Source organism: Protopterus annectens, chromosome 11.part0 (assembly GCF_019279795.1).
Source record: "Protopterus annectens isolate FY-2018-M chromosome 11.part0, PAN1.0, whole genome shotgun sequence".
Classification (NCBI taxonomy): Eukaryota; Metazoa; Chordata; order Ceratodontiformes; family Protopteridae; genus Protopterus; species Protopterus annectens.
Window position 1 is genome coordinate 465,387,623 of NC_056745.1, and position 27,896 is coordinate 465,415,518.

General features: G+C 43.7%; 1 protein-coding gene across 6 annotated transcripts in view; it reads right to left on the reverse strand.

Moving 5' to 3' along the window:
- The window catches only part of SEPHS1 (selenophosphate synthetase 1), a 935,453-nt gene that overhangs the window by 132,156 nt on the left and 775,401 nt on the right, over positions 1–27,896 (reverse strand). For all 6 annotated transcript variants that reach the window (XM_044087973.1, XM_044087969.1, XM_044087972.1 and 3 more), the window contains one exon: positions 226–438. In XM_044087973.1, coding sequence (XP_043943908.1) covers positions 226–438 — 213 coding nt within the window. The remainder of the gene's footprint in view (positions 1–225; positions 439–27,896) is intronic.

Sequence of the window (27,896 nt, forward strand, 5' to 3'; positions counted from 1 at the left end):
AAAACCAATTATACCTAAACTAAACTATAAATATGTTCAGCATTATACTTACCAAATGCTATGTAATGCCTTCTGAACAAATATTATGCTTAAACTATAAATGTGTTAATCATCATTTATTGCTTTCCATCATCTGTGATAGGGAACATTTAAATCAAAGAAATTCAAAGTTTAAAGGAAGTTGCAAGAACAAAGGTATATAATAAAAATGCATATGATACTAACCTGATGTCTCAGGGCAGGTCCCATGCATAAGACCAAACATATTTCCGCAGGCTTTGCTCACAGCTGCCATCTTGGCTAGGACAGGAAGGTTGTGGATAACGAATGATACCTCATTTCTTTGCTGTTTGGCCAAATTCTGTGCATGCCCAAGAATGCCAAAACCTGTTATATCTGTAGCTGCATGTGCATTAAAAGTGTGCATTAAACCAGCAGCTATGGGGAAAAAGAAAAAAAATATTTATTGCAATTGTGTAAAATTTCCATCATTTGTCCGCTACATAAACTATTAGAAAGTACAGTTGAGTGTGTATACTCGCCATTAACTGTAAATGTCAGAGTATGTGGATCATTGATACAGAAGAATCCTTATCTACAGGCTCTTTGCATGCCTCCCTTGTGTTGCTGAAGTCTTCGTTTGCCAGGACTTTAGGTTGCTTTATGGCCAAAAAGGTGCAGCAACCCACACCATTTTCAGTACTCTTTTTTACGAAAAGGTTATTTATGATGAAAACTGCTCAGAAGAAAGCTTTTGTGCCCCACCCCCATTTCTCAATCTGTAGAGCTCTCAGGGACAACCAACATGTTTTTTGTAAGGATACACACGCTGAGGACTAGCAACATATTTTAAAGACCTGTGCTTACAGTATGGAAGAGATTCTCCTCTCATCTCCCTGTAGATTAGCAAATGAGCTTTTAAGACTAAGCTTAAACTGCAGCTCCTTGGCCAAATTCTGTGCATGCCCAAGAATGCCAAAACCCGTTATATCTGTAGTTGCACTTGCATTGAAATATGCATTAAACAAGCAGCTATACTTGAATATCTATTATTACAGTGAGCATACTCACAAGACTGTACAATTTTAATGACAGATGTCACGGCTGCAAAAGAATCCTGCTCCATATTAAGAGCATTAAAAAGTTATCCAACTCAGGGAGAGAAGGCAAAAATCAGTTGCAAACCTGGACTGCATATCCAGTTTGGAAGTAGTATACACTATTGTTCAGCTTTCTGCCTCACAGATGCTCTTAATGGAGACATTCTTGGACAAAGCTGCTGTGATACCTGTTGTCCTAGTGAAGTCAATTGTTTACATTCTTTTCAAAGAAGTTGATAGTAAAGCAGTTCATCAACCACATAGATAAGGTATGTTGGAAGACTGGCCTGCTTTGCTTATCCAGCATGTTGGGCACAAACAGCTGATGTTGTGAAGATATAGGGAGTCCAGGACAAGAGTCTCTAATGGCATGGTAAGCAAGACATAGCTCTCCCCTTGAATGTTTACAAGAGACTGAATAAAGGGATAGAGCTTCCAGTCTACATTTTTTAGCTCAGGGATTTTAGGCCTCTGACCTTTTTAGTTAGGAACATTTGAGGTCTTTGTACTTGCCTGATGTGTTTAGTGAGATGCATTCCAAAGAGGGTTATTGTACTCAATTGGCCTACTCAAAGCTGAGTATAAGGGAGTGATATGCCTTTAGACCTTGATGACATTTTTTGGCAATTAGCTGGACTAAATAAAAGGATTTCTGGATAACTGCTGTCACTAGCACAGACAGGGAGCTATCAACTCTGGTACCCAGTATTCTGACTATGTTTTCATTTTGTAATTGTGTGCTGTCTATACACTATGGGGAGGAGAGAGATTGTCTAACAAAAGTGAGGATATTTTTTTAGCATTTAGCTTGAACCCATTTTTATTACAATAGTTTGCTAGGAAGTGTTCGTTCTGGATAGTCTGATGTAACAGCAGATTAACAACATCCAGTTTGCAATTGTTTGCATACTTTGTTGGCCAGAGGTCTTGGCTCTCTGCTTGGCAATATGAGAAGTAAAAATTAAAGAAAGGTTCCTGCAATGAGATCTGAATGGCACTGATGATCACTTTCAAACTTTCTGATGAGGCACCTGCAACTCAAGCTACATGTGTTCTTATCAGTCAGCTTGCTATCTATCTTACCACACATGGGTCAATTTTTAAAGGATTTGACTTTTGTATGACCTTGAGGCACTTCTGCACTTGGAAAACACCCATGTCCGTGTAGGTAACGAAAGCATGGGAACAGTGTTGAAGGCTTTGCCAGGTCAAGATGCACTTTTTGCACTGCATAACCAGCATCTGTAGCCTCCATAACACCTCTGAATATGTTTATTAGGTTAAATCGCCAGGATCTACCCTTCATAAATCTAAACTGTTGAAGGGCAATTCTAATAAGATTCTTGATACTGCAGTTTATGAGGTCAGTTATAACATGTTCCATGGCTCTGCATATGAGGCTTGTAAAGCAGATATGTCTGTAATTACCTGGGTTTGTTGCAAGACCACCCTTATGGAGGGGCATCACCAATGTGGTCACCACTCTTCAGGGAAAGAAAAAAAAAAGATGACTAAACTTAGGTTAAAAAGTTTAAGGAGTGTGTCTGCAAGGGGTAGTTGGCACTTAATTTGTTTGCAAGGATATTAGCAATGTCTTTTAGATCAGACTAGGATGTAGCATTATGAGCAAGTTCAGAGCAATATAGGGTATTGCTTTTTAGTTTTCTAACAGAGGATTTCTAATTATCTTTGACTTCAGCAGCCAGCCTAAGCTCATGTGCTACTTTAAGGGACTTGACAGTGTTCTTCAGTTTTTTGTAATGTTTTCCAGAGTATCCTTGAGAAAGTACAGTTGCGTACACTTATCATAAATGTAGATGTTTGAGTGCATTTACTGTCAGCTGCTGTCGCTTGTAATCTGACGCCAGGTCATCAGTGCTACAAAGCAAGGCAGCCGACGCCATTACATCAGTTTTTCTTGCCCCAACCCATCAGATGCACAAGGAAATATGGTAAAGTGGTCCTGGTGGCTAAAAGCCACCATGAGAATCTTATGTCCCTCTAAGGAAAGAGGATACAAGGGGAAGGAGGGAGGGAAAAGTACAGTTTTGTACCTACCATAAATGTAGATGTCCAATAGGAATGCATCTGCAGTCTTCACAAATGGGTTGTCCTGTCGTCAGGCAGCCCTTCGGTCGGCCGGATTCCAAAGTCTGGGTCCGGCTTCGGCTGGTGTCGCACTTCACCCGACGTCATTGCGGCAGTTCTTCGGGTATAAAGGCATCAGCCGACGCCATTTTCCTCAGTGTTTCTTGCCCCAGATGCCAGGTGCCCTCTTGGATGGCTAAATTTGGATAAATGCCAAAGTTTCCAAATAGTAGAGAGCAAACACACAAAATAAGCATGTATGTACATATATACAAACAAATACACCATAATAGATCCCCCCAAGCTAGCTGAAGATTGGCAAATACCCTAGGAGTACCTCAGAGGGGAAGGAGGGAGGGTAATCCTGACTGCAGATGCATTCCTTTCGGACATCTACATTTATGGTAGGTACAAAACTGTACTATGTCCTTCAAGGATGCATCTGCAGTCTTCACAAATGGGTAGAATACCATAGCTAAACTAGGGGAGGAGGAATGAGTAGAGATTATGGTGTACTTAGGATTCCTTGCAAAACAGCAGTGGCAAAACCAGCTCGGGATCTAGAGTATAAAGGTAAATTATAATGCTTGGCAAATGTATGCATGGAGGTCCAAGTAGCAGCCTCTATAATGTCCTTGGTAGCCACTCCTCGTAAGAAAGCTGTGGTAGTGGCTGTAGCCCTTGTGGAGTGAGGCCTGATGTTCTCTGGAGTTTTCTTTCCATGATAGGAGTAACAAAATCTAATGCAATTTCCTATCCATTTGGAGATTGTCTGTTTTGAAATTGGTTTTCCTTCCTTCCCTGTTGCATATGCTACCAGAAGCTGGTCAGTTTTTCTATTGGTCTTTGTCCTGTCCAGGTAGTAGCGTAATTGTCTATGCACATCCAAGGTATGTAGTAGCCTTTCTCCCTGTTCTGTGGGTTGGGAAGAATGTAGGAAGGTGGATAGCCTGATTTAAAGAGACTCTGGATACCACCTTAGGCATAAATGTAGGATTTGTTCTCATGGACACTCTATCTTGATGGAAGATCAGGAAGGGTTGCACTGCCATTAATGCCTGTAGTTCAGAGACCCTTCTTGCTGAAGTTATTGCCAGCAGGAATGCAGTCTTCCAGGATAAGTATTGTAATTCTGCTGTTGCTGCTGGTTCGAAAGGGGGAAGTGTCAATTTTTCTAGCACAAAGTTCAAGTCCCATGCTGGTAATGGAGGTTTCCGAGGAGGTTTCACATTTTTAATTCCTCTCAAACTGTCTGAGCAGAGGATGCGAGAAGACAGGAGGATCCAAGCTGTATTCTGCTGAAATAGCTGAGGCATGTATCTTGATGGAAGAGTAGGACAGGCCTGTATGGAAGAGCTCTGCCAAGTACTCCAGGATGTTGGCTATGTTCACCAGTGTCACTTCTTGCCCCTTTGCAGCACTCCAAGTGAGATATCTTTTCAATTTTGCTGCATAATTCTTTCTTGTTGAAGGTCTTCGAGCCTCCAGGATTATGTCCTTAACCCTTTGGGATAAATTTGGGTTAATTGTTGTCATGTAATGTTCCAGGCAGTTAGCTGCACAGTTTTCAGGTTTGGATGCAGGCTGTTGAAGTTGTTCTGCGTTAACAGTAATGGGATCAGGGGCAGTGTCCATATTTGTTCCCGGGACATGCTCCTCAGCAATGGATACCAATGTTGTCTTGGCCAGTCTGGAGCTATCAGAATGATCCTCGGATGTTCCTCTTTGATCTTCAGAAGCACCTTGTGCATCAAAGGAAGTGGTGGGAATGCGTATGCTATCAGGTTTTTCCAACTGAAAGATAGGGAGTCCACCTTCCAAGCAAGTGGGTGGTACGTCCTTGTGCAGAATTTCTTTAGCTGGTGATTGAGTGGGGATGCAAACAAGTCTATTTGTGGTAATCCCCATTCTCTTGTGATGGCTTTGAAGATGTCCGGATGCAGCATCCATTCGTGGGCATCTGTGGTAGTTCTGCTTAATATGTCTGCTAGAATGTTTTCCTTCCCTGGTACATAAATTGCTTGTAACTGAATGTTGTAGCTCAGAGCCACATCCCATAGGTCCAGTGCCAGCAGGCATAGAGGATATGAGTGTGTGCCTCCCTGTTTGTTGATGTACCACATAACTGTGGTGTTGTCTGTCCTTATCATCAGCTGACCTTCTTGGAGGAAAGGTTTGAAGGCCTGGATTGCCAATTTTACTGCCATCATTTCCTTTAGATTTATGTGCAGGTGCAGCTGGTCTCGAGTCCATAGGCCTTGAATGCACCTGTCCAGCATGCGTGCCCCCCAACCGAGGTCTGAGGCATCTGTCGTGATGGTTTGTTTTGGTTGGCTTTTGCAGAAGGGCAATCCTGAGTTTGATTGGCAGGCCTGAGCCCACCATAGGAACTCTTTCTTCAGGCAGGGAATCATTGGAATTTTGGTTTCTAGGCTGTGCTTGTGTTGAGACCACAAATTCTTTAGGTACCATTGTAGCTTTCTCATATGCAGCCTGGCATGAGGGACCAGTATTATGCAGGATGCCATGAAGCCTAGAGCTTGCAGCACTTTTCTTGCAGTTAGATGGTTCTGCTTTGTTAATGACAAGAAGTAGAGAGGAAGCTGCTCTTTCTTTTCTGCAGTTAGGGATGCCATTTGATTTGTTGTGTCCAGTTCTGCACCCAGAAAGGTTATTCTTTGGGATGGAATCAGCCTTGACTTTTTTATATTGACTGTATATCCCAGGGCTTGTAGCAGGTAAATGACTCTTTGTAGGTCTTCTGTTAGTTTTATTTTGTTGTCCGCTTGTATCAGGCAGTCGTCCAGGTAGGGATAGATTTGAATCCCCTGAAGTCTGCAATGAGCGATTACTGATGCCAGGCATTTCGTGAACACTCTGGGCGCAGTAGATAAGCCAAAGGGCAATGCTGAGAATTGATAATGCTCTGATCCTGCAAGAAATCTGAGGTATCTTCTGCAAATTGGTCTTATGGGGACGTGCAGGTATGCCTCCTTGAGCTCTAGAGTTACCAGCCAAGACTCCTTGCCCAGCATGGGAAGAAGCTGCTGTAAGGTCAGCATTTTGAATTTTGGAACAATGAGAAATGTGTTTAAAGCGGATAGGTCTAGAATAGGCCTCCATTTGTTTTCTTTTCTTGGTACCAGGAAGAGTCTGAAGTAAAATCCCTTTCCTTGCTCCAAAGGTGGTACCTTTTCCACAGCTCTCATTCTTAGTAATTGAGATATTTGCTTTAGAGCTTCTGTCCTTTGAGTAGGTGGCAGGTTTGGCATTCCTCTTTTGCTTGGTAGAGTATGGAAATGGAACCTGTAACCTTGGTCTATAGTTTGCAAAATCCATTTTTCTCTTGTGATGCAATGCCAGTTCTTTGAAAATAAGGTTAGCTTTCCGCCTAAGGGTGCTTCTAGTTGTTCCCTGGTAGGCGGTGCCACCGCCAAGTCACTGTGATTGAGTTGTTGTAGTGGTGGTGGTTGCATCCGTGCCTCGCTGGTTGTTACCTTGCCACTGGCGTCCCCTGTAGGCACCCCTGGTTTGGTTTCTGCCTCTCGAGCTCCTATTCCTGCCTCTTTGTGCCCTAGAGGAGTCTGGAAAGGACCAATTCTTGGAGGGCCAGTTCCTGCTAAACCTTGGAGGTTGAACTTGTAAGAAATCTTTCACTGTTTGTACAGATTTTGCCTTCTCTTCCATCTTTTTTAGTACCTGTTGCGCAAGCGAACCAAATAAACTGACCTTGTCCATAGGTGCATCCAAAAGCTTTGATTTGACATGGTCTGGTAATGCCTGTTCTTTCAGCCATGCATGCCTCCTGATAACTGTGCCAGTCATGCTGATCTAAAGGAAGCCTCCAGTGCATCATAGCCGCATTTTAAAGAATGGTTACTAACCTGCTGTATGTTATGTACCATTTCTAGAACATATTTCTTATCTAAAGATTCTTCAGAGGACAGCTTTTTAGTCAACTGGTCAAGCATAAACTCTTGGTATTGAATCATATGAAATTGGCAGTTCAAAGCTCTAGCTGACAAAGTAGCAGAGGTGTAAACGTTTTTACCCCATCTCCCTAAGGACCTGGATTCCCTTTCAGAGGGGAGGGGGTTCTTAGTGGAAGTAGCTGCTACAGCTTTAGGACCCTGGGAGATAGTCTCTGGATCTGCAAAAGGAGCCTTATATAAATGGTGATGAGTGTCCGGGACCCTGTAGAACCTATCGGGCTTAGCAGGAGCCGGAGGTAATGAATCAGGAGCAGTGCAAGCATCATTAAATGCATCATCAACAACAGAAAGTACTGGAGGTATAGCTAAAGGCCTATGCTGTGGCAAATGTAGAAAGGTCCTAAGCCTTTTCTGGAGTCTGAGAAATCTTGGCCCTGCCACTGAAATTGTTCCCTCATAGCATGCAAGGTTTCCCCAAAGGAAAATTCCTCAGGAGGAGAGGCTGAAGGGATGGACTCCTCAGCATCAGAGTCTTCGTAAGGAGAATAAGCAGCCTCAGGAGGGTCTGTATGTTCTGAGTCATCAGAGGAATCATCTGTGGATACTGGCTCAGGGGCTCTGCTCTAGGCCTTTTTCTGGAGGAGGAGAGAGGCCCTGTCTGGGTGAGGCTGGGCTCCACAATTAAAGAGATGAGATCCTCAGCCAAAGTAAGCATATGGGAGCTGGTGCTGGGCCTGAGAGAGGGGCTTGGCAGGCACCGTTTTGATGCTTTGGCTGCTTTAGCCCTGGCAAAGGCCTTAATAGACATTGCTGCAGGAGGCCTAGCAGCTCCACGTGCAGGGGTAGAAATATCCAGGGGAATGGTATCTGATAAATCCTGTGAAACCGCAACAGAAGGTTGGATTTCAGAAGCCGTTTCTACCAGGTTAGAAGAGGCCTCGGTAGAAGGCATGATTTCGGCTGAAGAAAGAACCACTTGCTCGGTTTCGGCCGAAACCGAGACACTCGCGGTTTGCTTAACCGCAGTTTCGGCCGAAACCGCAGACTGCGAGTGTCGGTCCTTTTCTTTGCGTTTTTTGGTACTTTGCATAGTCGGAGGATCCGACGGCATAATATATGCAAAATCGGAGCCGAAAATCTGTTCAGCAAACTCCGACCGACGTCTAAGCGTCCGTCGGTTAAAAGAAGCACAGGCTAGACAAGCTGCTACGTCGTGGTCTGGGCCTAAACAATGTATGCAATAGGAGTGGAAATCTTTATGAGGTATTTGTTTTCCACAAGATAAACAGTTATTCACTTTCTCTGACATCGGCTGAGGCAAGAAAGAGTCCCCAACGGGGTACTTAGCTTTTTAGAAGTCTTCGAAGTAATATTCGGTAGTAGTAATCTCTGGATCTGACCGACCGGCACTTGCGAACAGCTTCTGCTTCGGGCGCCACGCGGCAAGAAAGACTGAGGAAAATGGTGTCGGCTGATGCCTTTATACCCGAAGAACTGCCGCAATGACGTCGGGTGAAGTGCGACACCAGCCGAAGCCGGACCCAGACTTTGGAATCCAGCCGACCGAAGGGCTGCCTGACGACAGGACAACCCATTTGTGAAGACTGCAGATGCATCCTTGAAGGACATCCAGGACTGCAACTGTGAATACACTCGAACATCTACATTTATGGTAAGTGTACACAACTGTACTATGTTCTTCATGTTTCACTGTTGCAGTCTTCACCTGTGGGAGGATTCCAAAAGCTGACGAGAGGGGTAGAAGGATTAGAGACCTAGGCATGAGTCAGGATGCCCTGCAGAACTGCAGAGGCAAATCCTGCCATAGCCTTAGAGAAAAGAGGTAGGTGGTAATGCTTTGTAAAGGTATGGACAGAGGTCTAGGTAGCAGCTTCCAAGATGCCCCTGGTGGGACCTCCTCTGAGGAATGCTGTGGAAGTGGAGGCTGCCTAGTGGAATGGGTACGAATAGACTTAGGGAGTGGATTCCCATGTAGTCTATAGCAGAAATGGATATGGTGTGATATCCATTTGGAAATGGTTTGCTTGGAAATGGGCTTCCCCTCTGCCCCAGGGGCAAAGCAGACAAAAAGCTGGTCTGTTTTTCTGAAGGGTTTAGTATGGTCCAGGTAGTATCTGAGCTGTCTGTGCACATCTAGTGAGTGCAGAATTCTTTCCCCCTTGTTTTGAGGGTTAGGAAAGAAGGTGGGTAGATGTATGGCCTGGTTGAGGGTCACATCATATATCACTTTGGGCATAAAGGAGGGGTTAGTCCTCAGGGAGACCGTGTCTGCATGGAAAACGATGAAGGGCTCAACGGCTATGAGTACCTGAAGTTCTGAAACCCTTCTGGCTGAGGTAATAGCTAGTAGGAAAGCGGTCTTCCAGGAGAGGTATCTCAATTCTGCTGAAGCAGCAGGTTCGAATGGTGGTAATGTTAGTTTTTCCTAAAACATAATTCAGGTCCCAGGCTGGCGTGGGTGGTCTTCTGGGAGGTCTGATATTAGAAGCCCCTCTGAGGAATTGTTTAATCAAAGGATGTGAGACGAGGGGATGGTCTGTATTGAAATGAGCTGAAATGGCTGAGGCATAGATCTTAATAGAAGAGAAGGAGAGGCCACTATTGAGTAACTTGGCTAGGTAGTCCAGGATAAGAGGAATGGAAGGTTGTAAGGTACTGCCCCCCTCTGGACTGGCTCCAGGAGCAGATTATTTTCCATTTCCCTGCAAAAGATTTTCTGGTACTGGGCCTTCTGGCCTCTGTGATAATGTCTAGAACCCATTTACTTAACAGGAGCCCCTTGTTTGCTTTTAAAGTATTAGCCATGCTGACAGTTTGAGTCTGCAAGTCTGGGTGAGTCCACCTGTGTCAAGAGGTCTGAGATCAGGGGAAGTTGCCTGGGAGGCTGTAATGTCACGATGCTCAGTAAGGGGCACCAATGCTGTCTGGGCCAATCTGGAGCAATGAGGATGTCCTTTGGTCTCCTCCTCTCTTATATCATTACCTTGGGAATAAGAGGCAGAGGAGGAAATGCGTACACGAAGAGGGATTTCCAGGGGAAGGTCAAGGCATCCACCTTCCATGCTAGGTGGTGATACTCCCTGGTACAGAATTTTTCCAGCTGGTGGTTGAGGTGTGACGCAAAGAGATCCACCTCTGCAGCTCCCCACTCCTGAATGACTTGCAAAACGATTTTTCTGTGGAGCTGCCATTTGTGGGGGTCCAGTAAGTTTCTGCTTAGGTTGTCTGCCTGGGTGGTGTTGATCCCTGGTAGGTACTGGGCAATTAGGTGTAATCCCATGTAGGAGGCTGTCAGCCAGAGGTTCATGGCTAGCCTGCACAGAGGGTAAGATTGGGTCCTTCCCAGTTAGAACCCCTGGCCTGAGATGGGGTTTGAAGGATGTCAGAGCCTTTTGCACTGCCATCATTTACTTCTGAGTGATGTGTAAGGAAAGGTGCTGGGCATCCCAAAGACCTTGGGTGCACCTGCCTGCTAGATGTGCGCCCCACTCAATGTCTGAGATGTCAGTGGTGATGGTCTGCCCGGTAGGGCGGAGGATGAAGGGAAGACCCTTGGACCTGGCACAGGCCCCTGCCCACCAGAGAAACTCTGCCCTTATAGGAGATATAACGGAAACCTCGTTTCTGATAAAAGAACCACAGAGGAAATGAATAATAGCAGCAAAAGTGACCACAGATGTTCCAAACACGGCAAATGTGATCTTTGCTTTGTTTTATAGCTTTATTTATTCTAAAAAAAAACACAAACTGGTAAGCGCTTTCACGGATACAAACTCCGCTTCATCAGATCATGTTAAACACATTGTAACAGATGACTATTTAAATGTTCAAGCAGCCAGTCAAGTTCATGTGTAAAGAAAGGGAGAGGTCAGTCTATAGCAGATACAAACTGTGGTACAAATAAAACTTGCTTAGTGCTGACAGTTGAAAGCAACTTATGTACACAATGTTAAAAACCATAAACTAATATAACCTTAAAAACACAGTACATATACATACATATAAAAACAGATTGTTATCCAAATAAATAGCTGCATATTGTTTGAACAATAGTGACTAGTGATAAAATTACCTAAAATCCTGCTGATTCCTTGATACATCAGCATAAGCACTGATAAAAAACAAGCAATCGATCTATCAAAAAACTCTCAAATCATTAGTAGTTGGACTGGTATGACTATCATGTAATAATAATAAAAACTGCCTGCATTTAGTATTAGGCAGTTTTTATGTAATAATAATAAAAACTGCCTAATACTAAATACATAAGTGGGACTGCGGTGGTGGTGCTGCTGTAGCGTTGTCGCCTCACAGTAAGACGTTGTCCTGTTCGATTCTCAGCTAGAGCGTCTTCTGTGTGGAGACATGCGTGAATGGGCGTACCTTCGTTGAAGGTTCTGTGTCAGGGCCAGCAACTCGGCACGTAAAAATCTACTGCCAATCATTAGCGGACCGGAGTTTCGCTGTGGCGATCCTTAACCGGGAAAAGCCAAAAGACACAACAACAACAACTAAATACATAAGTGGCCAAAAAATAGAGATAAATATGATGTGTAAAAAATTGTGACACACATATGCTGCCTACTACATAATTGCGCAATACAACTGTAATAATAGAACACCGTAATCAGACATTTCAATAAAGCATTGATGTTAACATGCTAACAACAGGGACTAGCGATGTTTTAAAGCTCTTGATACCTTGCTGTTCAAACCTGGGGGTTTGTCAGCTTGTAAATGAATAATCCATTTCTGTTCTATGGATTTAGTCTTGTTTAATAGATCACCACCTCGAATGTTGGCATGCACTAGTTCTAGGGCAAAGAACTTAAACTTGTGACTGGGGCCTGTCTCATTAACATGCATAGCTAAAGCACTGGATACTTTCACATTTCTAATGTCTCTCAAATGTTCAAGGATCCTATCCTTGAAAGCCCTGTTTGTCTTACCTATGTAATAAGAAAAACAAGTGATGCAAAAAGAAAAATACATCAAATTCTTGGTCTGATAATCTGCATAGAAACTAGTGTCAATATTAAAACCAAGTTGGGGGTGAAGAAAATGACCCCCAGTATGTATGCATATACAGGCCATGCACCTTCTACAGGTGTAGGTACCCTTTCTCTCAGATTGGGCATAACTAGGAGGATTCAATGGTCTATAACAAAGTTGATTCTTGAGAGATTTGTTGTTCCTAAATGTAAAGTCAGGCTCATTTCCAATCACTCCTTACAATTCAGGTATAGTTAGTAGAATACCCCAGTTGGCACTGATAGTGTCACATACCATGCTGATGTTACTGGCATAGGTCAGAGGCACCCTAAGCTTATTGCCAGCATTCGTAGGGGTGTGACTCTGATCATCAATTTGTTCAAGAGTCTGTGCAGAGGTAGAGCTGTGACTGACATTAAAATATGGTTTACATCTGCCTTTCCTCTCATTCCATGCTTCAAGTATTTGTGTATCAATAAGATCTCTCCTATATCCTCTGTTCATAAAGTCTTCCTTAAGTAGAATAAGTGCCTTTTCTAACTGAGCATCATCACTATGTAGACGCATGATACGGAAAATTTGCCCCCGAAGCTTAATTTAGTATGATTAGGATGCATACTGTTATTGTGCCATACATTATTTCTCCTAACACTCCTAAAACTCTGCCCTTATACAGGGGATCAGAGGGAGAGAGGTCTCTAGAGGCCGAGAGTGCTGACACCAAAGGTTTTTTAGATACCACTGAAGTTTCCTCATGTGAAGCCTGTCCAGAGGAATTAGAAGGATGCAAGATGCCATGTACCACAAGGCTTGCATGAACTTCCTCGCAGTGAGGTGATTTCTGGAAGCCAGCTGGGTGAAGTAAAGAGGCAGGAAGCTTTGCTTTTCTGGGGATAGGTGTTCCAGTTTATTGAAGGATTACTAAAGTAATATAAAATAAAACAGTTTTTGTCATTAGCAAGATTTTAGAACACTGAGGAATCATCAGGGGACAAAGAAGGTATTCTGTAACAAAACTATTAGTTGATAATTAATTACATCTAGAGTGATCTGTAGTTCAGTTTGTAAGGGATCTGCATGGAGGGAGTATGTTCTTGATACATACGGCGACTTCACCACAGTTGCAATTGGGCCTGAAGGCATGAAAAGTGCATAACAATGGTATAGAGGGAGTGCTCTCTTTACATTTAAACCAAGTTTAAGTACCTATACAGACATGGGTGTTTTTCAAGTGTAGAAGTGCCTTAAGATCGGGTAATTTACTGTTTAGACTTCTGGCACTGAGAACCACCTTAATGTGATTTGATTCTGGGAGTGGTAGGCAAGTTACACTGGAATACCCCTAAACTGGTGGCAAAGGCTTTATAAAATAAGAAGAAGCCATGCAAGCTATCCTTAGTCAAGTAAGCTGCTAGATGGTCAAGTATCTCATCCATGCTGACTCATACTGGATCCTACTGGAATGACACCAGCTATTTAACCCATTACTGAAGCCAATGATTTTTTTTTCTTTGCATCTAGGATTCATTCAATGTGTAGGAAGGATTCCACTCAGGACTAGTGTGTTACCTACATTTGTAACATGAATGGAAATTTCTGACATCTCTCTGCATATCTCTGAGGGCTTTCTGCCTCAGATTGTTCACTCCTGCATGCGGCACTACCAGTGTTGTAGTTGTACCTGTCAGGAATTAGGGCCTTTTGTACCATTAGAGATATTGGCACCTGAAAGATAACTCACTACAATCGTATCCTTGTCCAGTGAGAAGTGTCTTGTGAGAAGTTAATGTACCATGTACCATGAAATAGGGCCGCCTCTATCACTATAACAGTTTTGCTCTTGCTCTACTTCAAAGTGATAGATTTGCACTGTTTTTGCTTATGGTATCTCTTTACTGGAGGTATTCAAGTGAGAGATGAGTGGTCTGATTTTTGCAGAGACTTAATCTTATTTCTAGGAGGCTTTGGGAGTGATTGTTTTACAAACACAGCATAAGACATATTGGTGTGATTACAGAAGGATCATGGTGGTGGTATATGAAGCTTACAGGAAAAGTTCTTAGGTGAGAGGTAAGCCTCCAGATTAATTGGGTATTTACATCAGATACATATGGAATTCTTAGTGTTGAACATGCGTTCATTATATGCGAGTATAAGGCAGTTTTTGTTCACCATTTTAGAAGATCTAGTGCTAAAAGGCTGCAAGAGAGGTAAACTAGCAGGCTGACCCTCCATATTGTCCAGTACTTATTTATTTGCATAAGTAAACTAAATGCAGTACTAAGCAGGTGGGATGATGTAGACAGGGTACCTCAAGCTGTACCAGTCAAAAGGGGAGAAACTCTCCAGCTTGATTCTCTAGTACCCATTAATACAAGCAGATGAGACCAGCAGGGGCTAACAAACACAACTTTATAAAAAAGGACAGACAGCTAAATAGTTATCAATTTTAAAAGAGCAACACTGATTGGCTTGGTGGACACTGTAATTTAGCTGTATGGAATTCAAATGGGACAGCAAATGTATTTAAACAGCTTAAAGGGTCAGACTTTGCAAAATTATACTTTTGTGATGAATGGCAACAGCCAATAAAAGAGGTGAGGGAATTTTGCAGTGAAATTATCATAAACAGCAGACAACATGACATACTGTGGGTTTACTAGCACAACAGAACAGACTGGGAGAGAAGGAAAATTAAATACTCTTGCTGAATAGCCAAAACTGCCTTAAAACAATCAAAACTCCTGAACCAACCAGACTTACACTACCCTCACATAAAAGAAAAAAAATGGTTTCATACCAACAGGTAGATCACTTAAATGACAATGCCAAACGAGACTGATCAAATGTTAAAGAATCTGGGGGCTGACACAGTCTACGTCTTTCAGAAGCAAACAGGCTGACATGGTTGACTTCTGGGAAAAAAATCAGCAAAAAAAAAAAAATTCTGCAAGTGTATGCCTTTGAGCTAAACAGGAAGAACATGTACTGCTGTTAATCCAAGAAAGCTCCCAGGAAGATTTTTGATGTTTCTGGTTCTAAATTTGATATGGGTAGATTCAGGAAGAAAAAAAAAAAGTTATGTACTGTGACACCCATGCACTGGCCCAGTAATCAAGGAGCCTCAATCCTCACCACCAGCACCAGTGTGGGGCATCCACATTGGGAAGGCTAACAAATACACAGTAAAGTACAAGTTCCCTTAAGAGCACACAGAGATCACAGTCAGTCTGCGGCTGGTTTCTCCTTTTCTCTCCAGTGCCCCAATAAGAGTCCCCACTGGCACAGCTATAGGGTACAGATCTCAGCTGATTAGTCAAGTCAAAACCCCCAGTGCCCTCTCCATCCAACCAGTGCTTCGTGTCCCTGCCCAAGTAGCTGACACACACACACACTGAGATTTGGTTTATATACAAACATAGACAGTCCTGGGGAAGGCTGGCACAGGTTCACCAGCTATGCCCCCTCCTGCCAGGCTATATGTTAGTAATCATTTCCACCAACTACTTCTGTCAGCTACTAAAAAGACCCTTACCAAAGGGTGTCCAATTATTACTGTGCAATCTTACTATCCAATTAGTAAGTGTGATGAACAGCATGGCTTATTTGGAGTGGCTTTGTACAGTATCACTATATACATGCAATGTACACTAGAGCTTAAATTATCTCTACACAAAACAGCCACAGTTGAAAGGTTTAAAAATATTTAATAATAAAAACACAAGACAAATCTTCTCAATTCAACGCAATGCATAGCCAAAAGTTCAGAAATCACAGGAAAATGCTTAAAATACTATAGAATAGTCTGACATAAATATAGAAAACAGCTAGTCTAAATTTACTATTTTCTATGTATTTCTTAAGAGAAACATTAAGTCTAAGATCTTACATACAGACAGAGCAAAAGCAAGTGCTGGTGGATGGTCAGTTCTGAAGACAAATGCAAAATGATCTGATTCTCTCTCTCTCTCTCTCTCTCTCTGACAAAGTCTTAAAAATAATACATCACTGCTGACTCATTTTAGATTGCATCATTCTTCTCTGGTTCCCAGACGAACAGAAACTCAGAGTTTTAACATTTCTTTGATCTTGCACCTGGCCAGGAAACTACAGCAATAAAATACATTATATATGTAAAACCTAGCAATTAACTCTGGTCCAAAACAATAAAAGGAATTCCTCAGTTTAGACATTATGTCTCCAAGCATTGAGATCAACCAGTCATACAATGCTCGACTTATCAGCTTTCTTCCAGCAGAGTGCACTGTGGTTACATTTTTGACGTTCAACATTTAACACTGTTTTCTTACATTCTAAGAGGACAAGCATGTGGATTATATTCGTATTTACACTGACATAGAATTAGCTACAAAATTCTATCTAGCTAGGCTGGCAGCCTTCACATATCTTCACATGTACTCACAATGATGGATCTACGGTATCGGTTTCCATCCATCCTTCTTCAACAGATGGGTCTCAGATCTGTCCTCTGATCAGACTTCGGCCACTTTCTTAGACTTAATATTTGTAGTTCAGGCTCCTCCCCTTACCAATAATCCCCTCTTTCCCTCCTATTTCCCACATTACCTCAGAACGAGTTTTCACACTGCACCCTAAAGGCAAGCAAAAAAAAAATTATATATATATATATATATATATATATATATATATATATATATATATATATATACACACACACACACACACACACACACACACACACACACACACACACACACACACACACACACACACACACACACACACTATATATATATATCATTACAGAAAATGGGCAGAAAAACAAACAGATGTAATACAAGAGATCTACTCTGGACCTGCAAAAGTGTCCTGCAAAGGACATACCAGAAGCCAAAGGGGAACTCTTCCATGAAATGGAAAGTGGAAGGAGGAAGGAAAGTTGAGGAAGGATTGATACAGACAACACAGATTCATCATTATGATGAGTACATAATTTACATAGTTTCTGTCCGTTCCTCAACAAATCCAATTTGTAATGTGAAATAAAGGTATGAACAGTAGACCAGGTGGCAACTGAAGCTCTAGAAAAGAAGGCAGAGGAAGTAGATTCAGACCTTGTCAAATGTGCCTTTGGCTGTTTTAGTAGAACCAAACCTTTATCTTTATAAACCTTGAAAATGCAGCTAGTTAACCATCTTGCAAAAGTAGCATACATTCTCCCATACTGGTAAATTTCAGAAAAAATGGTAGATTAATGCTTTGATTGAGAGAAATCTCCAAAGTTACTCTAGGTAAAAAAAGATGGATTGGTATGCAAAGGCACTGCATCTTTGAGAAAAATAATAAATGGATGTTGGCAAGACAGCCTGGACTTCTGATACTCTCCATGATGACATAACAGCTACCAGAAAGTTTGCTTTCCAGATTAGAAACTTCAGGTCCATTTTGTCAGCTGGCTCATATCAAGATCGAGTCACAGCCTGCAGCAGTACAGTACGATCCCAAGAAGAAGTGGGATCCTTAACAGGAGATCAAAGTAGGAAGGTACCTCTAAGGAAGGTCTTACAAGATTTGTGAATATGGTTCTCACTAATAAAGATTCAAAATTGCTGCTAGATATATTTTGGTAGTGGAATAACTAGCTTCATCATGGATAATGGAGGCAAGGAACTCCAATACTACTGGTAATGGAGCTAAAGAAGGATAAGGATATAATGCCTCTTAGAAGCTCAAATGGAAAACCTTTTGCATTTACTTTTGTAGACTTTTCTAGTATAAGTATTCTGAGAGGATATAAGAATGAAGACTAACTGGGAAGAAAGCCTGGACTGACTAGAAATCATAGGAAATGGAGAAACTATGCAGTTAGTTTCAGAGCCTGAGTGTCTGGATGAAGCATTCCAAATGGGTGAGACAGAAGACCTGAATTCTGATCCAGCACCCAAACTGGGTGAATCAGATGAGGCCACAGAAAAGGGAACCACACCTGTACATGCCAGAAAGGGGCAATGAGGATGACTGTGCTCTTCGTTGTGATGCCTTCTAGAGAAACATTTGGATTACGGGAGTTGGTGGCTACTAATACAGAAGACCAGGGAGCCAATTGTATGTCAAAGCACCCCTTGATGACTCCCCCTCGTGGGGATCACAGCACAGAACCTGCTACATTTGACGTTGATGGAGGAAACAAAAATACTGCAGCATGTCTGGCCCCACTGACGAAAAACTTGCCTTACTACTACCTAATTAAGAGACCACTGGTGAGGTAACAAAATAGATCTGCTTAACCTGTTGACTAAACATTGGAAATCCCAGATATGTGTGTTGCTATCACACAGAAGTTAAAAGATATCACCCACTGCCACACTCCCATCACTTCTTAACATGATAGGTATGAGCGTGTGCCTCTATGTGCCAGGCTAATGACATGTTGTCCCCACTGGATAGAGATCACTCCGAGAGGAAAGGAAAGGCCTGCAACACTAGGAGAACGTACAGTCGTTAAAGCTGAACTTACCATAACAGTAGATGTTTGAATGATCAGTCCTGCAGCAGCCTTAGCTATATGGGTTATAGCCTATCAAGGATAGAACAGCTGGCCAGCTTCCAAAGCTTCAGGGCACCTTCCAAGTGCGCAAACCATCGAGCAGTTTGAGATGAGCTGACTAAAAGACAAGTTTGGGCAAGAAGCCCTTCACAGCTTTCATGCCAGCAGACAGGGGGAGGCTGAACCCTGAACAGATAATTCTAATATCAACAAAAAAAATAAATGTCCAGACCTTGGCATACAACACACACCAAAAAATAAGGGGGATAGTGGGAGGGAGCGTCTACTGCAGCAGTGATCATTCGAACATCTACTGTTATGGTAAATTCAACTTACACAACAGTACTACATTCTTCATACTGATCACTATTCCAAGTAGCCTTACCTACATAGATATATTATCATAGCTAACTATACTTGGGGGATCCAGGATTCCATGGAGAATGGTCCTAGCAAAACTTGATCTAGACCTAGAGAATGAATAGAGTTTACAGTGTTTTGTAAAAGTTTGCCCAGAGGATCAATTAGCAGCTTCAAGAATCCAACCCTTTCCAAAAAGGCATGAACCCAGGACCCTGGTAGAGTGGGTCTTGACCCTGCCTGGAAACAGACCTGTCATGGTGAGTATAAGAAAAAGTAATAGCCTTACACAACTATTTGGAAATAGTCTGTTTTGACACAGGTTGTCCTTTCTTACCCTCATGAAAAATGAAAAAGTTGTGTACTTACCATAACATTCTATCCGAGTTGTTTTTCATTAGTCTTCAATCTATGGAACTCTGATCCGGCACGGATCAGACTTGGCCAAATACTCCAGCATCGGAGCCGAAATCTGAGCTCTTCCCTTACCCATAATGCCCCTCTGTCTCCTCCCCTCAGATCGAGTTTGCTGCAGGACCGCACTTAATCCCCCACAGCAGAAAAAAATGTAATCCCTGACCATATAAGGTATAGATTACACATACTCAACTCGGGCCAAGAAAAAGCTTGTACCTACATCTGTCCAGTCCACTACACAGCCAAAAAGGCAGGGGAAGGAGGGAGGGATGGATGGATGAAAACAAATGAAAAGCAACAACTCAGATGGAACGTTATGGTAAGTACATAACTTCTTCATCTGCAGTTGTTTCTCATTTGGTTTTCAACCTATGGGACAAAGTCCCTAGCTACAATAAACTTGGGAGGCTCTCAAGGAAGGATGTCCCGGAGTACGTCTGAGCCAAAAGAAGTCCCGCTCCTAGAGAGGATATCCAGTTTGTAATGGGAGATAAAGGTATGCGAAGAAGACCAAGTAGCAGCTGAACAAATACCGTCACTAGGAACCCTGCACCAAAAGGCCGCAGAAGAAGATACTGACTTGGTAGAATGCTCCCAGATGGAGCAAGGCACAGACAAACCTTTGGAACAAAAAGCCATAGAAATACAGCTGGAAATCCAATGGGCAAGAGTGACCTTAGACATAGGCTTTCCCAGACGTTACTTAGAAAAGGATACAAAAAGCTGATCTGACTTTTGAAAACATTTGGTTCTTCGCAAATAAAATTGCAGCTGTCTGTGGACATCAAGTAGATGCAATCTGTATTCTTTGTTCTGATAATTTGGGATGGAAACTTGCAAATTAATGACCTGGTTAATATTAGCTTTGGTCGGAAGCCACCTTTGGTAAGAAAGTTGGGTTAGTACGAAGAGTCACTCTGTCCTTATGGAAGAAAAGATAAGGGTGTTTACTAAACAGCGCCTGCAACTCAGAAAACCTCTTGGCTGAAGTAATAGCCACCAAGAAGGCCATCTTCCAAGATAAGAACAGTAAATTGTCAGTGGCAGCCGGTTCGAATGGTGGATAAACTAATGCCTGTAAAAGTCACATTCCAAGGAGCCATGGGGTCCATGATAGGTGGTCTAAGAAGGAATGTACCCTTTAAAAGGCATTGCATAGCTTGGAATAAGCCAAGGAGGCTGAATTCTCCCCCAGGGGATATTCAAAATTGCGGCCGGCTGAACTTTAATCAGAAAAACTAGTGCCATTGTGAAAAATATAAGCTAGAAAATCTAAAATGGCCAGGACAGGAGCTGTAAACTAATTCAGATTGTGCCGAGACGCCCAGGCAGAGAAAGTTTCCACTTACTGGAATAAATCTTTCTCGTAGGAGCCTTGTGAGTCACAACCAAGATCTTTTGAACTGGCTAAGATAGGCCAGGAGTCCTGGACATCAAGCAAACTGCAGCAGCCAAGCGGTGAGCTTCAGGCTGAATAAGTCTGGATGAGGAACCCGTGACAGGTGTGTGAGAAGATCTAGGACTGGATCCAGTGTCCAGGGAGGACACACTAGATGAGACCAAAGAATGGGGAACCAATCATGGTGAGGCCAGAAGGTGGCAATAAGGATGACTTTGTTCTTCAACTGTTGAGCTTTCTGAAGAAAGTTGGAGACCAGGAAGAGAAGGATAAGCATAAAGTAGAGCAGAGAGTAAAGCATTGACCAGCGAGAGTTTCTGGGTGACTCCCAGGAGAGGGTTCAGAGCGAAAAACACACTGCACTTCATGTTGGAAGGAGAGGCGAAGAGATCGCAGCAAGGATGACCCCTTTTTCGAAGGATCATGCCTGCTACTGAAGGATTCAGCAACTACTCGTAAGGCATCAGAATGATTCTGTTGAGCCTGTACGCTAGAATGTTGGACTTCCCTGCAATGTGCATTGCCACCAGAAACAGTCTGGAAGAGATTGCCCACTCCCACAGTCTCATGGCCTTGCGGAGAGGATAAGATCTGGTCCCCCGTTTGTTAATGTACCAGACTACGGACATTTTGTCCATCTGTATGCCAATAGTCCCAGTAGGGAGAAAGGCCTGAAGGGCTTGCTATGCCAGAAGCACTGCCCTCATCTCCAGGACACTGATATGCAGATTGGTCTCCAAGGGGGACCACGTGCCTTGGACTGTCCTTCCCATGCAATGAACCCCCACCTGAGCAGGGGGGGCATCCGTGGTCACCATGAATGAGGTTAAAGGAAGAACAAATGGGCAGCCCAGAAGAAGGTCCATGGACTGAAGCCATCACTGAAGAGCATCCTGACAAACTCAGGATAGTCGGACTGGGTACAATACAGGAAGTTCGAGAAGGAATCACTGTACCGCTAATGTCCACTGAAGAATCCTCATGTGTAGGAGTGGAGTTGGTAGAAGGGTTATCATGCATGCCTGCCATAGCCCCCAATGCCCGAAGAACCATACCCGCTGGGGGAAGAGGAGTCTGGGGTCTGAAGAATAGTCTTCACATGCTGTTGGAGTGAACGTAACCTTTCTGGAGGTAGAAAGACCCTGTCATTTACTATATCCAACTGAACCCCTATAAAGTCCAACACACGAACAGGTTCCAGACTGGATTTGGCTAGGTTGATCCTAATGCCCAGGGAAGGAGCTAGAAGGAGGTAGTCCCTGGCTTAAATCAGTTGATGCCAGGAGGGAGCACAGATAGGAGCCAATTGTCCAGCTAGGGGAAGATCTGAAACCCCTGCAGCAGCAGGTGAGCTGCCACTACTGCCATCACTTTGGTAAAACACCCAGGGGGCAGTGGTGAGTCCAAAGGTGAGCACTCTGAATTGAAAATGATTGGCTCCCAGCCAGAAGTGAAGGAACCGTCTGGAACATCTGTTCATTTTCACTTGATGGTGGACCTACAGGATGCGTACTAAGCACATCCAGTCGTTCTGCATGAAGGGCAGAAAGTATTGTAGGGTGACCATCCAAAACTGTCTTGGCAACGGACAGGTTTGGGGTTTAAGACCCAGAATGAGTCTGAAGTCCCCCCGTTTTCTTTGGCACCAAAAAGAACCTGGAATAAAAACTTGAGCTGGACTGGTCGGGGGGAACAGGCTGGATGACTTGTTTTTCAAGAAGCCCGGCGATTTCTACAGCTACCGCCTCCTGTTGGCCTGATGGAACATCTGGGAGGTTTCTCTACAGAGAGAGGAGATGAAGAAACACAATGGAATAACCACTGGATATGATTCGGAGCACCCAAATGAGCATTCATGATGGACTCCCAGGCTGCTGGGTGCAGAGAGAGGCGCCCCCCCCCCAACTGCCTCCAGAGAAGAGCAGTCAGGCAAATCCCTCTGGACTATTGAAAGGGTCTGCCTGAGAATGAATCACAAGACCCCCCTCTGCCCTGGATAGATCCCCGAGACTTCCGAAACTGCAACTTCTTGACCTCACGCCAATTCCTATAAAAGGAACGTTGCGGGGTAGAGAAGCAGATTCTGACGGTAGACAAAGTCTTCCAGTCTTTCTCGCTCTGGTTAAGTGATTCACAAACAGTAGGGCCAAACAAAGTGGACCTGTCAAAGGGGGCGTTTGTGAATGACGCATTGAAGGGTTCAGAAAAAGCACAAAGCCAGACCCAGGCATGTTGCCTAATGGGAACGCCCGTCCTGGCCACCCTAGAGGTATCCTCAGTCACATGAGAAAGAAGCCTCATGGACATGTTTGAAATGGCAGTCAGGGTGTCCAGTTGGAAAGAGAAAGCCTTCTTCCTCTCTGCAGATATGGACCCAGGGGCAGACATGGAGCTTTCCTTAACCAGGTCCCTCTGCAGTCTGGTGACATGAGCCAAATAGTTCAGCGCATGCAGAGCAAAGGTGGCTGAAGCATACACCCGCTTCCCAAAGCAGTCCATCACCCTAGTCTCCCTTGTCTGCAGGATGGACCGAGGAGCTCTCTTGAGCCAGCTCCTTCTTGGTGGACACTGCAACCAAGAAATCACTGACTGGGGAACCCTTGGACCAATGGGGCCTGTCCAACAGGGCACCAAGGACCTTGTCCGGGCACTAAGGAATGGGGTCAACTGTGTCCTTCCATGCCCGATGAGAAATGAGATCCACCAACGGGTCTGTGTGTGTGTGTGTGGGGGGGAGACATCCAAGATGTAGAAGGCCCTGTGGCAAATGCCTCCAGGAATACAGACCCATCTGGGTTGGATTTGAGGGGAAGACCACCCACCTCTCTGATGCAGAATCTCCATGAAGTCTCCAAATGAGACATCATCATGGGCTGATTGGGGGGAACTCTCCCCCTCCTCCAAATCTATATCTTCTGTGAGAGAGTCCAATGGGGAATCTAAGTGCCTCCTCTTGCAAGTATGCTTCCCAGGTACCTTCTCGGGGAGGATTCAGAACCTTCGGGGAATTCCTGGAGGGGAACGTCCTGGGGTGGTCTGGCAACAGGCTGTTCCTGAAGGGGAAGACTCTGGCCCAGAAACAGGAGAAGCCAGGGTGGACTCTGAGGAAGAAAGTGTTAAGGCCCTCGAAGGAGCTGAGAGAACCCTCTCCACCACCTCAAAAGTTGAAGGCAAGTGGACCCCAGAAGGCAGCGCAGCTGGATCTGAAACTGTCAGCTTTGGAGCCTCCCAGATGGTCATCCTGGCCCCGAAGGGGGGGAGTGGGAGCAGAGTTTCCCAGCACTGAAGCCCAGAGGGGAAGGGATAGCTGTGAAAGCCTCGTAGCCAATGCCAACCCCTTGGAGCAGATGCCAAAGCTACTGCTCAGAGAGTCCATTCTGAAGACATCGGAGCCGAATCGCTCAAGGTAACTGTTGGTGTAGATGTACAATCACCCAACGGAGTCAACACCTCAACAATGGGAAACATCAGACCCAAGGTCTCTGAAGCTGAAGGTCAGATCAGAGAAGGAGAAAACTGGAAGGAAACCAGACTCCGTGCTCATGGTTCCAGAGGGGGATGGAGCAGGCAAGACTCCATGCTGAATCTGGCCCCAAAGAAACTTCATCATCATCCTGTGCACACCTCGGGTTCAGACAGGTTCCAAGTGGACCGGATAGAAAAAGCTACTGACCTTGGCCTGGAATGGTGCCGAGGGGAGGCAGAGGCAGGAGACCTGGCTTGGAAACTCTCCAGCTCTGGGGAGAAACGGGGCAACTGCAGCTCAGGATAACCCTGGACCATTTTGAGCCTAGACTTGGCAGGAAGTTCGGCAAAGAAAGACCAGTCAGAAGACTGCTTCCTATGCCAATCCCGTTCTTTATGCCTGATCCGGTCTCCTTCCCAGAATTCTTGGTGGGAGTTTGAGTCCCAGAAGTAGGGGGAAGTGAAGTAGATGCCTCCGAGGAAGGGGCTAACAGGCTCTTCAGGATCAGTTTGCTCCTCCTGTCGACAAGCGTGCCAGGGGTTAAAGTCCAGATAAATCAAGCAGGAGGAATAAAGATGGGGAATCCCCAAACACACCACACACAGAGTGTGGGCATCAGATGTAGGGATCTTACGCTCACACACTGTACATTTCTTGAACCCTGGCTTGGGTGTGTCAGCCATGGGTAAAAGAAAGCCGCACACGTGAAAAAAGGAGATAGGGAAGGATAGAAGGAAGCTTTTTTGTTTCCCGAAACAAACCAGCATGGGGGATAGAAAGGGTAAGAAAATAGATAATACTAAGAAAAACAATCTACTTGAAAGCTTTAAATGATCTGGAGGAGTTCGGAAAACCAGCGATCCATGCTGTTCAAAATGAGTAGCAAACGAGATCTGGAAGAAACTGGCAATCCCTGCTGTTCAAAATGAGTAGCAAACGAGATCTGGAGGAGGGAGAGCAGGGCATTACAGATAGTGGAGGAGCTCGGAATTTGGCTACAGTATTTAGCGGAGTTGGATCCATTCTGGATCAGAGTCTCAGTTTGCAGACCAAATGAAAAACAACTGCAGATCTACTGATCCAAAGATAAGATTTAGTTCTGTCAAGATAGTTCCAGAGTTGTCAGTGGATGACCAATCTACAGAGCATCCTCTCTCCATCATTTTTATATTCAGGAAAGAAAAAGGGGAGATGGACAGTCTGGATTAAAGTAAACTTGGATACCACTTGAGGCATAAAAGAAGGTTTAGTTCTCAAGGAAGCCATGTTCCTATGGAAAATGGGGTAGGGTTCAGTGAACAGAAGAGCTTGCAACTCAGATACCCTTCTTGCAAAGGTCAGAGCAATCAGTAAAACTGTCTTCCATGTTAAAAGCCTCAAGTCAACCAGATTAGTTGGTTCAAATCCAGCAAGTGTTAGCTTTTTTAACACAAAATTAAGATCCCCAGGAGGGGGCACTAGTTTACTTGGAGTCCTCTTTGAGCATTTTGTCATCAGACTGCCTCAAAAGAGGATGCTCCATGGGTAGACATACTGAAATAGCCAAAAATAAACCTTGATAGAGGAATAAGAAAGGCCATAACTGTTGGAAAGCTGATAGACTTGCTGTACAGAACTAGAATCTATTTCAAACTGATAAGTACATATTTTGCCACTTTATACACTTGCCTATTATTTATAGTGGTGCCGTATTTTTTCTGTTTGTCTATTGTGTCTCCACTGTGTTTTTTCCTCAGGGTAGCTCAGGCAAGTTTCAGGGAGGGGGCTGTTGAGCCAGCCCACATCCTAGCTGTTAGTCATCGTCTGAGGTATTTCATTGTAATTCCACTACAGATTGCTTTTTGGTGAACTGTTGGAAAGCTGATAGATTCCAGCTCTGTACAGCAAGTCTATTTCAAACTGATAAGTACATATTTTGCCACTTTATACACTTGCCTATTATTTATAGTGGTGCTGTATTGTTTCTGTTTCTGTCTCTTGTGTCTCTACATAAGTACATATTTTGCCACTTTATACACTTGCCTATTTATAGTGGTGCTGTACTGTTTCTGTCTCTTGTGTCTCCAGATAAGTACATATTTTGCCACTTTATACACTTGCCTATTATTTATAGTGGTGCTGTATTGTTTCTGTCTCTTGTGTCTCCACTGTTTTTTTTTCTCAGGGTAGCTCAGGCTAGTTTCAGGGAGGGGGCTGTTGAGCCAGCCCACATCCTAGCTGTTAGTCATCGCCTGAGGTGTATTTCATTGTAATTCCAATACAGATTGCTTTTTGGTGTACTGTTGGAAAGCTGATAGACTTGATGTACAGAGCTGGAATTTATTTCAAACTGATAAGTACATATTTTTCCACTTTACACACTTGCCTATTATTTATAGTGGTGCTGTATTGTTTCTGTCTCTTGTGTCTCCACATAAGTACATATTTTACCACTTTCTACACTTGCCTATTATTATAGTGGTGCTGTATTGTTTCTGTTTCTGTCTCTTGTGTCTCCACTGGTTTTCCCACCTACCCTCAATGGTCTTGTCTTGGTGTTAGTCTTGGTGGCTTTGAAACTGCCCGCCCCTCTTGTAAGTTTGTATTTGGATACTCCTTCTGGGCCTATCTCATTTGCTCAGGCAGCGGAGTGCAGTGAGATCATAGGCACTCCTACTGTGTACAAAGAGAGCATTTGAGAAGGACAAACCCTGTAGCTTCTTAATCCTGCTGTGTTCCCTCCCTCAAAAAATAAATAAATAAATATATATATATATATATATATATATATATATATATATATATATATATATATATATATATATTCAGCTGCTCTTACTATAACTGTCTTAGTTGCTGTTCTATGGCTGTTATCTGTTCAGTTGTTCTTACTCTGCACTTATTACTGCTTGTTAGTAGCCTTCTAATTTAATGCCTTCTGCAGTTGTTTTTTAGTCATTTGTTAATTTAATTGCATTTAATTAAACTGTATTTGCCGTAATATTGATATACGTGTGCTAGCCTGCACTGCATTTGAATTGTATTTACTGCTGTTTTAGCTGCTTTTCTGTTTAAAAAAAAATCCTAGCTTATTTCCTGCCTTTCCTGTAACTTATCTAGTCCAGATACAGACTCTCTGTATCCAAGTCTGTTTGTAAGCTCCTGAGCCCCCCAAGCCTTTCTGTGTTGGAGGGAAGCCTTCTAGCTTATCAGTGGGAGTGGTAAGCACTAGGTAGCCTATCTACTACAGGAGAAGAGGTTTCTGGCCCATAAATTATAGTTTATTGGCCGTTTGGGAAGCTCTTCCATCTCTTTCACCCTTCTGATTCAAAAGCCTGTGTTTGTGCTTGTTTCCTGCCTTTCCTGTTACTAGTGTAGTCCAGGTACAGATTTGCTGTATCCAGGACTCTCTGTAAGCTTCTGAGCCCCCCCCCCCCAAGCCTTTCTGTGTTGGAGGGAAGCCTTCTAGCTTATCAGTGGGAGTAGTAAGCATCAGGTAGCCTATCTACCATGGGAAGAGTGGGTTTTGGCCCATAAATTGTAGTTTATTGGCCGTTTAGGCACTTTTCTATCTCTTTCAACTTGCTGGCTTAAAAGCCTGCATTTGCGCTTG